Source organism: Populus nigra, chromosome 9 (genome assembly GCF_951802175.1).
Source record: "Populus nigra chromosome 9, ddPopNigr1.1, whole genome shotgun sequence".
Taxonomy (NCBI): domain Eukaryota; kingdom Viridiplantae; phylum Streptophyta; class Magnoliopsida; order Malpighiales; family Salicaceae; genus Populus; species Populus nigra.
The window spans coordinates 1005624-1021080 of NC_084860.1; the positions used below are offsets into that span (position 1 = coordinate 1005624).

The 15457-nt window shown below is 33.3% G+C and overlaps 1 protein-coding gene and 1 long non-coding RNA gene across 8 annotated transcripts; one reads left to right on the top strand and one right to left on the bottom strand.

The window, feature by feature from the left end:
- Positions 1-312: 312 nt before the first annotated feature.
- LOC133703411 (uncharacterized) lies at positions 313-2013 on the bottom strand. Its single transcript, XR_009843884.1, has 2 exons — positions 1335-2013; positions 313-1198 (listed from the first exon to the last, which is right to left on the bottom strand). It is a non-coding gene; the product is annotated as an uncharacterized LOC133703411 (long non-coding RNA).
- A 7393-nt stretch (positions 2014-9406) lies between these two features.
- On the top strand, positions 9407-13971 carry LOC133703706 (disease resistance protein RPV1-like). 7 transcript variants are annotated; one of them, XM_062128315.1, is made up of 6 exons: positions 9407-9538; positions 9852-10382; positions 10674-11748; positions 11855-12262; positions 12337-13098; positions 13280-13971. In XM_062128315.1, the coding sequence occupies exons 2-6, from the start codon at positions 9886-9888 to the stop codon at positions 13925-13927; spliced, it is 3390 nt and encodes a 1129-aa protein (XP_061984299.1). In that variant the 5' UTR covers positions 9407-9538; positions 9852-9885; the 3' UTR covers positions 13928-13971. The 7 variants fall into 7 exon arrangements, with proteins under 7 accessions (XP_061984299.1, XP_061984300.1, XP_061984297.1 ...); XM_062128316.1 differs by having other exon boundaries at positions 9418-9538; positions 9879-10382; XM_062128313.1 differs by lacking the exon at positions 9407-9538 and adding an exon at positions 9545-9767.
- Positions 13972-15457: the final 1486 nt, after the last annotated feature.

Sequence of the window (15457 nt, forward strand, 5' to 3'; positions counted from 1 at the left end):
ATGTAAAGATTTATTTTACTTTCATGTTATTTTATCTGTTTTATTTTATCTTTTTATATAAAAATAATACATGATGAAATATAATTGTTAATTTTTTTTTGTTTTTACATAATGAAATTTGATTGGTAATTTTTTTTCTATATATATTCTCTCCAGATAAGTTTACTTGTAATAAAAAATAAATAGATATGTTTTGAAAATATGATTGAGAGAGTTTTATAATTTAAATATATTTTATTTTAATTAAAAATTAATATGATTGTATTAAATTTTCATAATAAATTAACATAGATTTTTTAGTGGATACACCGGTAAAGATGCAATTGAATTAGTCTTTCATAAACCAGCACTGTACTGTCACCCATGACCTTAAACATTAAAACCCTTTTTTTTATCAACATTATGAGGATCTTGGAATTTGTTTTCATTTCCCTGGTTTTTGTCAACAACAGTTGTTCTAGGAGACGCGAAAGCCACAAAGTTCTAACCACTTGGACTTTTTAATGGTTGGCTGTTGGAGCTATATCATGGCATGCTCTGTTGATTTGCCCCACCCATTCTCTTGAAAGCATTCCAGGTTTAAATCTTCAAGAAATTGCTGAGTATGTCTGAGGAGAAATAGACCGCAACCTCATCGTAGAGCATGACCAACGCCACAGTGCTGTGGTTTTGTGTAGACCCTCACAAACCCCATCTTTGCTTTTTTTTTTTTAAGAACTGAGTGGAGGAGGCGGTGGGAGTGGCCCGATGGCAGTGATGGAGGTATTAAAAGCTCGACCTGTGTTGTTGCACATACACAACGTTACCTTCTGTAGAATTTCAAACTTCTGCAATAACAGTCCCATAAGCTCTTTATTATCTGGGTAACCGCATGGCATTCTCTTGCTATAGGGAGGGTGTTTTTTTTTTTAAAAAAAAAAGAACAAAGCAAACACAGTACATGAAGGGAAGAAAGGCAGAAGGGACGAAGATAAAAACAGAGAACAGGGAATAACGAAGAGAAAAAAAGAGAAACAGAGAACAGGGGGGAACGAAGGAGAAGACTAAAAAATACAGGGGGTGAGAAGGAACGAATGATGAGAAACACAACCAGGGAAGGCAAACGAGCCTAACACAGAGACGAAAACGATAAAGCACAGCGGAGGGAGCTTCCATTCAACCAGCAGCATCTCACGCCTTCATCACCAACGTCTTCATCCTGAGCAGAAAAACCAGAGAGAAAGCAAAAGGAAAGAAACAGTCAGAGTAAAGAAAGCGAAAGGAGGAACAGAGGAAGTATTACATAAAGCATCAAAAAGTACAAAGTCAACAGATGTTCTGCAAGATGACACTACCTCAAGACAACTAAAGTAACATCCAGAATCAGAGCTCTGCAAATTAATGAACATTATCAATGAGGACATTACCATCCCTATTTGCTGTTCTCTCCAGCTGATCATCATCCCCTTGTTGCTGCTCAAAGACTGTGAACTCCACAAACCCATTTGCTGTTTTCTCTTAAACAACTAAAAAACGCTCGAGTTCTCTTCCAATTTTCTGATGAGCCAAGTCAACGGGAAACCTCACACACTCTTTTGACAACAGAATCCTATTACTATCACTCCATGGAACCTCCATTCTTATAGAACCCCCACTCAATAACCCTCTTGCCATCAGCACTTGGAATCCCTGATTCCCTAAACCCACACTTTATAGCCAAAGACACCAAACATTGTGCGGCTTCAATGTCCCTCCACTCCACAGCAATACTCAATGGCTCAAAACGGAACACTAGTCGGTAGCCGACCCAGTAGCTGATTCAGAGTCATGATCCTCACGTGCCTTTTTCTTATTGGTGGGTGGTGTTGATGCTGGTTTTGGATGCGAGAGGATGGAGATCCGGCCAGAGCAGGCGCACAGCGAGGGTGGATGAGTTGGATTATGCGGGTGTCTAATGTCCCTTTTGGTAACTATAATAAAATATTTTATTTATAATATTGTGCCACATAGACTTGAAGGGTTGTCTTAAAAGTTTGGAGCAGAACCCAATTAATTACTGATACAGAACAGCAGCCACAGCTTAAGAGAGAAGGGAAAGGGAAACTTGCAGGTACTCTCTCTTTCTTATCTCCTGTTTACTTTGGTTCCAGCTGCTGTCTTGTTCTCTTTGTTGATGATCACTTAGATTAAACCACTGTTAGGGACTCCTTGTTCATCATCTCATCTTATCATGCCACTCAAAAAATTATAAACTAACAAATTCACATCCGTACTTATGTCAGAGAGGATGCTGAGGTTCTCCCGAGGAAAAACAATGTTTAGGAAATAATATGTTGTTTCTATTAGTATCAGTTGTTAAAAATCCTGGTAATAAGACTTATGACGAAACGACTTGTACACTAGTGTTGTGTTAAGGATTTCAAATGAGATGGCTAAACATAAAAGATATAAAATTATAGTGTTAGGTATCCAAATTTTATGATCTACACATAAAAGATATTTGTGGAGGAGGATTGCTAACCAAGGTACAAAGTTGAAGATAAGTTCCTAAGACTAATATGAAATAATTTTTAGAAAAATAAATATTTTTTTTAGTTAATTTTATTTTTCTATTTCTATTTTCCTATTAAATATTATCAGGCTTTTCTAGTTTTTTTATTTGAATGAAATATTTTTTTTATTTTTATTTTTATATTTAATACTAATATGGTTTTTTTAGTATTTCTATATAAAGGGTTGTAATAACTTTTGATTAGTGGAGACTTAGATGAAAAAAATAAATATTTTGGACATCTCTCAATAATTATGGTGTTCTGGGTCCTTGAGGGTTTTAATCTGTAACAAAACCTATTATTCTTTATTCCTGTTTATGTTAGTTAATATCAGAGTCTAACGATTCCTAGTGGTTTTGGTTGGATGTTGTAGATGACTTGTATCAGAGCTCAACCATGTCTTATGGTTAATTGCTATGTGTTGTTAAATAACCATGGCTAAAAGAGATTGTAGAACAAGACGTAGTTGTTTAGGAGGGAATGATAAAGTTTCCCTTAGAAAAAATACATTAAGTAATTAATGTGATGTTTCTATGTATTTTAGTTGTTGTTATTGAAAATCCTAGTGGTAGGACCAATGATGGGGTAACCCACATAAAAGTTTTGTGTTAGAGATTTAGGATAAGATGACTAAGATAAAAGTATTGTATTAAAAATCTATAATGAGGTGATTTTTGTAAATATAGTGTTACACAAAGGATATTCATGGAGGATGATTGGTTTGAATACAAAGATAAGTTCTTTTCATCCTCACAAGACTAATGCAGGAGATTTTTAGGAAAATATATATATGTCTTTGTTTTTTTTTTTTAGCTTCCTAGTTAGTCAATATTATTAGGTTTTTCTAGTTTTTTTTTAATTTGAATGGAATAATTTTTCTATTTTTATTTTCTTATTTAATATTAATAGGGTTATTTAGTATTTATATATAAAGGGTTGTAATAGATTTTGGCAAGTGAAAATTTTGATGAATAAAAATTGAATATTTTTAAGGGTTTTGACTTATAAAAAAACCCTATTATCATTTGTTCTCATATGTGTCACAATCAACACGGTCAAACTCTAGCTTTTTTGTATTTTTTAATTTTAAAATGATATTATTTTAGATTGATTCGTGTTAATTACATAACCTGTAACCACTATGTTGGCCTGAATCATAGGAAAGGTCGAGTTTAATAACTTTTGTTTCATAAGATAAATTAAGTTCACTTAGACCATTTGCATCAGTTTTAAGAAATTAAGAAAAATCATAGCGTGATTGAGGTTAATTCTTAGTTTTAATGATAAAATAATTCCGATACTATAATTTTCATATACCGATAGTAATTCTTTCTTCAATCACATCTTCAACAAACCATTCATATACATATGTAGATTGATGTATATCATAAAAGTTTATTTACAAGATCATTTTTTGAATTTGAATTTTGAGTATGATAGCTACATGAAATCTACTTACCGTCTTAGTAAAAGATTATTATTTAATAACTAGGTTATTTCCCACGCTAATCTATGACTTGGATCAAAATTATTTTGAATATAAAAAAAATAATATTCTAGTTGTGAGGAATTTTATAACAATATTATGAAACTAGTTCAGTAGATCAAATTTAAAAACTCTAGATTTGAATTTTTAGTCTGAGTTTCAAATTAAATATATAATGTTGTAGTTATTTCAATATCACCTAATCTCTTGTCGGGTGAAGAATAACAAATCAAAGAATAGAAAAAAATAAATGACAAAAAAATATAATTTGATTTAAAAAAAAATAAAGGTTGATATAAAAACATGTTAGATCGTAACCCTGGTGAAGCAATAAAGAGATTTACATCCACTGTTTCCTGCATGATGTTTGGTTCTGTGGTATAAAGAACATGTGGTATCCTAACTACTGCTTTGAAAATCCAAAGTACATAATTCCTACAGCTGAACCCGAAATTGGGCTTATGCTGAATTATTAGGACTCGTTTACATGCTATACATCTAGATATGACTGTTGATAATAACCTTACATGCAGAGATATACCTATGGTTTGTGTTATATAACATTGAAATTATAATTCCTCTGTCAATCTTTGTAACATGTATCCAATTGAGGCTTCTATGGGCTCATAATAGAACCTTGAATTTTCTGTTTTGCAAAACTAGCTAGAGCCTTCCTTTGATTCGTGACGCTTTCGGTGTATTCTGCCAGAAGTGGAAGACTACCTTGTTCTCCCTTTTTACTTGCTTGTCCTCGAATTATCTGTCGGTGCTTCCTCGACAAAGATGGTTAGTTGGTTACCTTTGATGCTCATGATCGCTCTGCTTGTTGACACACATTTGTAATCTCTCTTCTAGACATGCTGAATACAGCAAGAGCAAACATGAGTGCCGAGGAAAAGGAAAGAACAAATGAAGACGCAACTTAACATAATGATCTCCTCGTATGGCCAAAATCAGTTCAAATTAAAGAGACAGTACTGAGACGACACCTGATTAACAAATCAAGACGGTCATGAAACAATTTGATCACTTCTCTGTTACTGTCTCATGGTACTGGCATGATGCAGTCCCCTAAAAATACTTATTTTATGGGGTTATCCATGCACTTTACATATTTCTAGCAATTCACATTACATTAACAAATGATACGAGTCTTAAATAAGAATCTACAATACACTAAAACATCCTTGTTAACAATCTTTTACTCCGACAGCATCTAGGATTCCTTTAACAATGAGATATCTCACGCACACCTAGCAAATCCTTGACTCTTTCCCCTCATTTTGTTAGGTGCTTAGCATACTGGGTAGCTATTTCCCTGTGATTCCTCCGATCAGGTAGGCAAAAAGTAATCAGTGAATCAAATAGACTAAGAGCATGTTTGAGAATGTGGTTGAACCGTGTTTTTTTTTAAATTTAATTTTTTTTATTAAATTTTTTTTTTATATTTTCAGATCGTTTTGATTTGTTGAACTCAAAAATAATTTTTTAAAAAATAAAAAAATATTATTTTAATATATTTCTAAGTAAAAGACACTATAAATTGCAATCATTATCACAATCCCAAACAAACCTAAGAACACATATAAAACGAGTTAGAAAACAATCCAATTGGCTCAGGCAATGATCAACATATATGATACAAAGAACTTTCAACTGATATATCGTATTGCAGGAAGATCAAGGTCTTGTTTTCTTTTTGTGTTTGCAATGACTACAGAAAGAGTTTGAAGAGTACCTGTCATTCCAAATATCCTCACCCGCTGCGCACCGGATATGTGGATTTAAGCTATTCACAAGGTTTTCTGTCATGTCAGAATACGGTCGCTCTGATTATGTTTATCTTGAAATCAGAAATAATACCAGTGGTCGATACTTGTTTTGTCCAGCCTTTGTCTTTCCTACAGATTACGATCATGGGATTGCTGAATTCCAATAGCTAAGCCACTGCAAAATAGGGGTCGATGATCCTACATTTGATAATATGAAAATCATGTGCTTACGTTACAACTTCTCTCCTTTTTCTTTCTCTCTCTTCCTCTCTCTTCCTCTTCTGCTATTTATCTCGCCAACCAAACCTCCCACTCTTTCTTTCTCTTCTCTCTCTCATTCTCTCCTCAAGCAACGACCCTCTTTTCTCTAACAGGTATGGCTTCTCCTCTCTTTTCTCCTCAGTTTGTTTAATTATTTATTTATTAATTAACTCATAACATGTCATTTTTTTTATTTTCTCAGATTAACCCACAACTAAAATAAGGTAAGAATTCTCCTATTTCTTCTCTAAGTTTTGTGTTTTTTTTCTATTTTATTTTTATTTTCTTAATTGTATGAATTTTTTTCATATGAGAAAATTTTGTTGGATTTTAGTTGTTTTTTTTCAATTTTGTTTTTTAATTAAATTAAAAAAATCCAAGGACATAATTGAACTTTAAAAAGGTTTAAGTGGCTTGATCAGCAGGAGCTAAAATGAAAGAACAATAAAGTTTACAAGTCAATTTGTTAGAAATTAGAAGAATCAATAAGTCTAGGGACTTAATTGAAATTTGGTTTATGTTAATTAATGCAACTAGGGACTTAATTGAAGAAAAAACAAAGTTTGAGAATCAATTTGTGTCAAGATTGCAATAATTAAAGGTTCAAAGACTAAAATGAATGGGTGTTGAAGTTTTGAGAGGCAAATTAATTTAATCAAGGGTGAAATCAAAAAAATTAAAAGTATAAAAGGAGAATTGAGGATGAAATTAAAGAATATCAAGACTAAAGACCATAATGTAAAAGACACTAAGTGCTCAATCAAAGAAATCAAGTGCATAATTGAAAAGATTATTAAAGACTGTGACCAATTGAGGGTTTGTTTGTGAAATAACAAGAAAATAAAAACTAAAATTGACTTTCACTTATTACAAAAATTTTTAGGTAATTAGTTCAGAATAAACTCATTTACATGCAATTGGCTAATTAACATACAATTTGAAACATGATAAAGGCTGCCCATTAAATATATGTATTAATAGAAAATAATTTTTAAAAAATAATCTTAAAACTAGGTCAAATACAAGTTGAGTGAACTCTTCACTCAATGAGAGGAAACATATTAAATAAAATCAATTGGTTTGTAACAATTCAATTTAAATTATTTTCTCTTGTATAGAGGAAGTGTTGCTAATTTTTTTTTTAAAAAAATAGGAATGGTTTATGACATTTTAATTTTTTAATTTGTGTAGATGTCAAGGGAAAAGTCAATCGTGTGTCATATGAACATGATTATTGCTAGTTCTTCTAGTAACGCTTCTAACGATCATGAATCGTTAGATGGCGACCAAGAATAAGCACATGAAAGATAGACATTCACTTACAATGCGAGCTCGTTGAGTACCTTTAGAGCAAAATTTTAAATGGAATTTTTATTATTTATTTATTTTTTCTATTTGATCAAATATTTTTAACATATTTCATCACTATCTATGTCAGAAATTAATAACATAAATTTTCTATCTTATTGGTGGAATATTTTTTCATAGCTATTTGCTAGTTTTCTTCTAGCAGTGAAACAACTAAAAAAGAAAAGTTGCATTAGTCTTAAATGTTAGGGGTAAATTGAAAGCAATCCCGATTTGTTTTTAGTATGATCAGATTTCTTTGCTCAACTACTTGAAAGACATTTGATACAATACGTTTTGGTCTAAACCATATTTTTAAAAAAATTAATTTACCTGTTGTTGTTTGGTCTACTAGCGATGTTTTATGAAAAAAAAAAACATTTATAAAAGCATGTGAGGTCAGAGAAACTGATTGGAATATACAGGAGATATTTTAGAAAAAGGAAATTAGACGAAATGCATGGAGAACTAGGAGAAATTAATGGCAAACAGATATAAAATTTAGGGATTTAATATTATGTTATTAAAATAAAGGGATTAACTAAATAATAATTTACTTCACAAAAAAAATTGTTAAAGGAATACAGTAATTCCTGGCACCAAAATTTTCCATGCATAACTGGTCAAGCCTAGACATTCCGACTTTCTGCTTCCGATATTAGCTATGGAAAATTCCTCACGCGGAAACGTTCCATACCATAGAGAGAGAGTGGACTTGTAAGGTGTGTTTGGTATTATGTGTTGAAAGTGTTTTTTTTTAAATTTAATTTTTTTTTTTTTTTAAATTAATATTTTTTTGATGTTTTCAGATCATTTTAATGTGCTGATATCAAAAATAATTTTTAAAAAATAAAAAAAATATTATTTTAATGTGTTTTAAAATAAAAAACACTTTGAGAAGTAACCGTTACTACAATCTCAAACACGCTTTTAAAATAAATTTAATAGCCATCAACTTCTCCTCTTAATTAGATTTTTCAAACTTGATTCTTACTTCTGCTCTTAATTAGATTTTTCAAACTTGATTCTTACTTCAGGATGTCAATAGCCATCAACTTAATTGTGGAATTTATTTTCTAACTTTTTTCTTACGTCACCGGGTCAATAGCCGTCAACTCCCGGAACCAAAATTTTCCATGCATAACTGGTCAAGCCTAGACATTCCACTTTCTGCTTCCGCCATTAGCCATGGAAAATTCCTCACGCGGAAACGTTCCATGCCATAGAGAGAGAGTGGACTTGTAGGGATGACTTGTCTTAAAATTACAATCCACCCTTTCTCTCTCAATTTTAAAACCATTCGCCCATGTCTCGGGCCCAGTTGTAGACTTGCTCTAAGGACAATTCTAAAATAAATTCCGGGTAACTGCGTTATCCAATTAAATTATTTAATAAAAATAAAATAATTTAAAAATAATTATTTGATGTTGATCCGATTCAATTTCATCGGGAGCTAGCAAGATTTAGTTAAATTAATATTTTTTATTTAAATTTAAATTTTATTTATAAAAAATATAATTCACGAGTTTTTTATATCTGAGAACAAACCATTAAACACCTCAAATTCCATCGTATGCATACCCACACAGTGGGTGAATACGTGGGTGAAAGGTTTTTAGCTAATGCTTTGCCTTATTTTATTGGGCAGAGGGTAATGCTTTGCCTTATTTTATTGGGCAGAGGGTAATGCTTCGCATTTCTATGCTACAAATATTGGACATTTCATTAGCATCATCGATTGCATTTCAACTAGTTGAACTAATTTAACTAATTCTTCATAAATCTACTTTGCTATCAACAGAAAGAAAAAGCTAGAATCAATTCAAATAATGCAACAAGAATTACAGGCCCTAGCAAACTTTCCAAGTCAGACATGAAGAGCCTTGATCCTCCACGACCTTTTTCTTACTGGTTGGTGAAGTAAGAAGAACCGTATGAGTTGATGAGAGGGATTATGTGTTGTGTGCGTGTCTCTTGTCCCTTTTGGTGATTATAACTAGAATTAAAGGCCCTAGTAAACGCGTGATAAATGATTCACGCGGGAAATGGCCCATACCACAGCGACTTGTAAGGCTGACTTAAAAGCAGAAAATTGATGAACTGATAAGAGAACATCAGCGAAGGGAGAGTGAAGATTGCAGGTACTCTCTCTCTTATCTCTTTTAGTATTATGTTATATTGTGGAATGTAAATCTGCTGTAACTGAGAATCACTTAAATTAATTCACTGTTAGAAACTAATTATTGATGATCTCATCAACCGATTTTGTTGGTTCAGCATAGAGATTTATCATATGTACAGATATTTTTCTGAAAGGGCATGGAGGATTTGATTGATGGGAAATTACTTGAAAACTGTTTTAAGGATAAAGTAAGATAATAATATATGAACACTTCAGCTTATTGGTGTGCTGTCGATCTTGAACTATCCTGCAACTCGTTTTATTTTGTTCAGATCTTTGAAAAGTCTTATCTTTGCTAGACTCGAAATGGCTGCTGGGAAATATCAAGAATCCTACTCTTCACGGTTTCCTGATTGTAAATATCAAGTGTTCTTGAGTTTTAGAGGTGAAGACACCCGCAAGAACTTTACCGATCACCTCTACAAGGCCCTGGTCCATGCAGGGTTTCACACATTTAGAGATGATGATGAAATTCGGAGAGGAAAGAATATAGAGCTGGAGCTCCAGAAGGCAATACAACAATCAAAAATAGCGATAATCGTGTTCTCCAAAAACTATGCTTGGTCGAGATGGTGCCTTGATGAACTTGTAATGATCATGGAGCGTAAGAGGAATGGTGACTGCATAGTTTTCCCAGTATTCTATCATGTAGATCCATCTGAAGTCAGAAATAAAACTGGGAGCTTCGCTAAAGCATTTGTGGAACATGAAAAGCACTACAAGGAGGAGATGGAGCGGGTGAATGGGTGGAGGATTGCTTTGAAGGAAGTTGCAAATTTAGCTGGAATGGATTTAGGAGATGGGTAAGTTATATCTCTTGATGAAACTATACATAGCATAAGACTAGAATGCTGGTCGTGAACTCTTATTTTCTTTCGGTTAAGTGTACTGATAAGAAAACATATAAGAAAAATAAAATAAAATACTTATAATTTCTTCTTCTTCTTCTTTTTTCGATCATAACACACCTACAAATTTAACTATCAATCATGGACACGCAACCCGGTTTAATTTCTTAGCTAAATGTTGTTTATTTCTATCCTTTATAGAGAGGCTACTAATTATCCCACGTTGTATTTTACTTTTTGATGTAGGTACGAGGCACAGTTTGTCCAATCTATTGTGGAGAATGTCTCAAAGAATTTGGATCCAAAAATATTTCATGTCCCCCTTCATTTCATTGGAAGAGATGCTTTAGTACAAGATATCAACTCATGGTTGCAAGATGGATCCCATGGTGCTGCCATTGCTTTACTCTATGGAATTGGTGGAGTTGGAAAGACAGCCATAGCTAAGAGTGTTTTTAACCAGAACTATTATGAATTTGAAGGAAAGAGCTTTCTATCAAATTTTAGGTCAAAGGATATAGTTTGCCTACAGAGGCAACTTCTTTTCGACATCCTAAACAAGACTGTTGAGATAAATGATCCTGATGAAGGAATTCTGAAGATTAAGGATGCATTATGTTGCAGAAGAACTCTTATCGTTCTAGATGATGTGGACAGAAGGGACCAATTCAATAAAATCATTGTCATGCAAAATTGGCTTTGTAAAGGAAGTAAAATCATTGTAACAACCAGAAATAAGGGTTTGTTTTCAGCTAATGATATTCAGTGGATCCGGTACAAAGTTGAACTGCTAGATGATGAAAAATCACTTGAGCTTTTCAGTTGGAATGCCTTTGGACAAGCTAACCCTGTTGATGGTTTTGTGGAAGACTCTTGGAGAATAGTACATCATTGTAATGGACTTCCATTAGCTCTTGGAGTTATTGGCTCTTCATTGTCCGGAAAAGGAAGAGAAATATGGGAAAGCGTATTAAAACAAATGGAAATGATTCCTAATTTTGATGTTCAAAAGGTTCTTCAAATAAGTTACGACTTTCTTGATGGTGATTATCCGAAGAACTTATTCCTTGATATCGCATGTTTCTTCAATGGAATGGATGTGGATGATGCAGTTAGGATACTGGATGGGCTCGATAAAGGTGCAAGATTTGGGATTGACAATCTCATCGATAGATGTCTTGTTGAAATCAACAGTGATCAAAGGTTGTGGATGCATCAACTAGTAAGAGATATGGGTAGGGAAATTGCTCGTCAAGAATCACCCAAATGTCAAAGAATATGGCATCATGGGGATGCTTTTACAGTTTTGAAAGGAACTACTGTAAGTAGCTGAATTTTTTAAAATGTCTACTTAAATGGTTTGTGGTGCCTTGACATATTCATTCATCTACTTTCCTTTCTCATGTACTTTTAATATTATTATGCAGGATGCTGAAAAATTACGTGGCCTTACCATTGATATGCATGCATTAATGGAAGATCATTATGCAGAAGTTGTCTGTACTGATTCAATGGTTTGTCGCAAGCGCCGCAGGCTTAACTTCTTTCAACAATGGCTTTTCGATTTTTTCGATGGGGGAAAATTACAAACTGGCCAAACAAGTTTGTTTCCCATCCTCAGCACGGATGCTTTTAGAAAGATGCCAGATATAAAATTTCTCCAACTAAACTACACTAATTTTCATGGAAGTTTTGAGCACTTTCCCAAGAATTTAATATGGTTATGTTGGCATGGATTGTCTTGGAGCTCCATACCAAATCACGTATGCTTGGTGAAGCTGGTGGTTCTTGATCTATCCAGAAGTTGTCTAGTTGATGCTTGGAAGGGCAAACCGGTATGTATCAAGTCTCTCTATAGCTATCTCTCTCGTTTTCAATTGATAAGAACTAAATTCATGTATTTTCACAGTTTCTTCCAAAATTGAAAATTCTTGATCTCCGTCACTCTCGTGATCTCATTAGAACCCCAGACTTCTCGGGTCTCCCAGCCCTTGAAAAGCTAATACTTGAAGACTGCATCCATTTGGTTCAAATTCACGAATCTATTGGTGATTTACAAAGATTGTTGATCTTAAATCTAAGAAATTGTACAAGTCTTATGGAGCTTCCAGTAGAAATGAGTAGATTGAATTCACTTCAAGAGCTGGTTTTAGATGGTTGCTCAAATCTTAACAACCTGAATATGGAGTTAGAGCATCATCAGGGGCGCAAGGTGCTTCAAAGTGATGGAATTGTTGCAAGTACATCATTCATTTCGTCTCTTCCATTGAAGCTATTCTTTCCCTCTAGGTTTTCAACGAGGAAAATGTTGAGAACTACCTCGTTTTCACTGCCACGCTTCTTGGAGAGTCTAGATTTAAGTGGAACTCCAATTCGTTTTCTTCCAGAAAGCATCAAGGATCTTGGTCTACTCAGACACCTATATTTAAGAAATTGCAAAATGCTTCAGGCACTCCCAGAGATTCCATCCCATTTGGATTCGTTAGATGTGTCCTTTTGCTATTCACTGCAAAGACTAGCATATCCAAACAGTTGGACTGAACTAGATGATTGTGATCAATTTGTCGAGTTCCAAGATCGGATAAAGCAAGAATTAATCCAAAAGTTTGACCCTCACATGTTCAGAATAATGAAAACGGTTAGTGCTCAAATACAGACATCGAGATTTCAGGTCCTCCCTCACACATTTTATTGATTTGGAAATCTACATTTGAATACTTTTCTTTTGCTCTTTTTTTTTTTTTTAATTATTGTGGGTGTCTGGGCTAGCTTACGTGCACCTCGACTAATCCACGGCCCTGAAGTTAATGACATCTTTTGCTCATTTTACAGACATTGTTTTGGTGGTACAGATAATATTTACAGATGGCATATTCAACGTTGTCGTATCTCTATTTGATGAAGAAGAGAAGTTCAGGGGGTTTTGTGCAGAGGGAGAAGAGGATAAATTGCTAATTCAGAATGAGTTTGTAGATAACTTTTCATTCAAAATATCTTCACCTCCTCCTGCGCACCGGATATGTGGCTTTAATCTGTTCATAAGTTGTGTGACGTCAGCGTACCGTGGCTATAGTTATGTTTATATTGAAATCAGAAACAATACCAGTGGTCGATCCTTGCTTTGTCAAGCCTTTGTCTTCCCTATGAGGTACGCGCATGGTGTTCGTGAAATCCAATCGCTATTGCACACGAAATTAGGGGGCAATGATCCTTCATTTGATAATGGTGATGACGTGAGTATTTCAGTGCTTCCACATCATCCAGCTATCCAAATAAGGACCGTTGGAGTACAATGGTTGCATGAAGAGGAAGGAAAGGATGAAGTTATCAATGCCCACAACAGTAGCGATGATGATGATGATGCAGCACACGCAGCCAAAGTAGAAATAGCTTCTCGTATTTTTAGAAATTATTATTGTGCTTTCCAAGCTAAACACAGTGCTCGCAATTTAACTTTTTGGAATTTTGCAAAGAAGGGTCTAGAACTTGAATTATTTTAAATTTCAACCGTAAAATGAAAAAAAGCTGGAAAGCTTTTGAAAGAGTTTTTTCTTTTTTTCTTTTTTCTTGAAAAGCTTATTATGAAAATAGTTTTGTATCTCTAGTAATCTTCCTCCTTTCTTTGTCTAGCATGAGATCTTTTATTTATAAATATTTATAAGGGCTTTCATATTAAAAAATGTAATATGATATTATTTTATTAATTTGTATTTATAATAAGACATATTAAATGTCTTATTTTATATGTTAACCTTTTATTGACCAAAATATATGTAAATGATTTTTTTAATGTTATTTTATCTATTTTATTTCATCTTTTTATGTAAAAAATAAAATAAAAATAACACATGATAAAATTTGATTAGTATTTTTTTTTGTTTCTACATATACCTTCTTGAAACAGGTTCACTTGTAATAAAAAAATAAATAAGCATGTTTGACTAAGAGGATTTTATAATTTGAATATATTTCATTTTAATTAAAAACTTGAATTGATTCTATTAAATTTTTACAATAAATTAATATATATATATATATATATATTGTAAAAATAAAATATAATAATCATCAAAATTAAAATTTTAAAAATTAATTTTGATTGAAAATTATCAAATTAAAAGATAGAATTAAAAATCAATAACAAAAGTTGAGATCGTAAAATTTTCTATAGTAGCCAATAACTTTGACTACCTATGAGAATCTTTGATATGTTTATCCCTGCAAAGTGGAATGGTACGTGGGTACATGCATGGTGCATATAGTGGAACACGTACGTGGGGGTGAATGAGAAATGGGTCTTTGTTAGTTACTGATGGTTGCTGGAAACTAGTGTAGTGGGAGGAATATTTCCTTATTGTTAGTTTCATATTGTGAGTGCTTTCCTATCTTTAAGCAGGTTGTTTACCTTTCCCAGTTTAGTAGGCTATAAAATATAGCCAATAGGTTGTTCTGAATTATGCTGAAAATAATAAATAACATCCTTTCTACTCTTGTCTTTTCTTCTCTTGTTCCCCAATTCTTTTATAGTTGATAGTAAATTACTCATCAATTGATATCAGATCTTGGTTACACCATGGACACCAGAGGAAAATCCAACACTGAGTTCCGCAGCGAGGTCAATGAAGTTTTGGCTAGACACGAATCCAACTTCGATCAGGTGCATGGCACTCTACAAACTATACTGATTGAGTTTACAAGCCTTGCGCGTCTCTAGGAGTCCAAGAATGAATCCTCCAGAGTTGAACCCATTTGCTCTTGCTGAATCATCAAGTCACAACTCAGGAAACCATCAATCCTCACTTAAACTGAATTTTCCAAAGTTCAGTGGGGAAGATCCAATGGGGTGGATTTACAAATCTGAGCAATACTTTGAATACAATAATATTTCACCTGTGCAACGAGTGCCGCTTGCCTCCTTCCATCTAGAAGGAATAACCTTACAATGACATCAATGGATGACTAAATTCCAGGGACCATTAACATGGGATGAATTCACCAAAGCCATTCTCTGACGTTTTGGTCCAACTGAT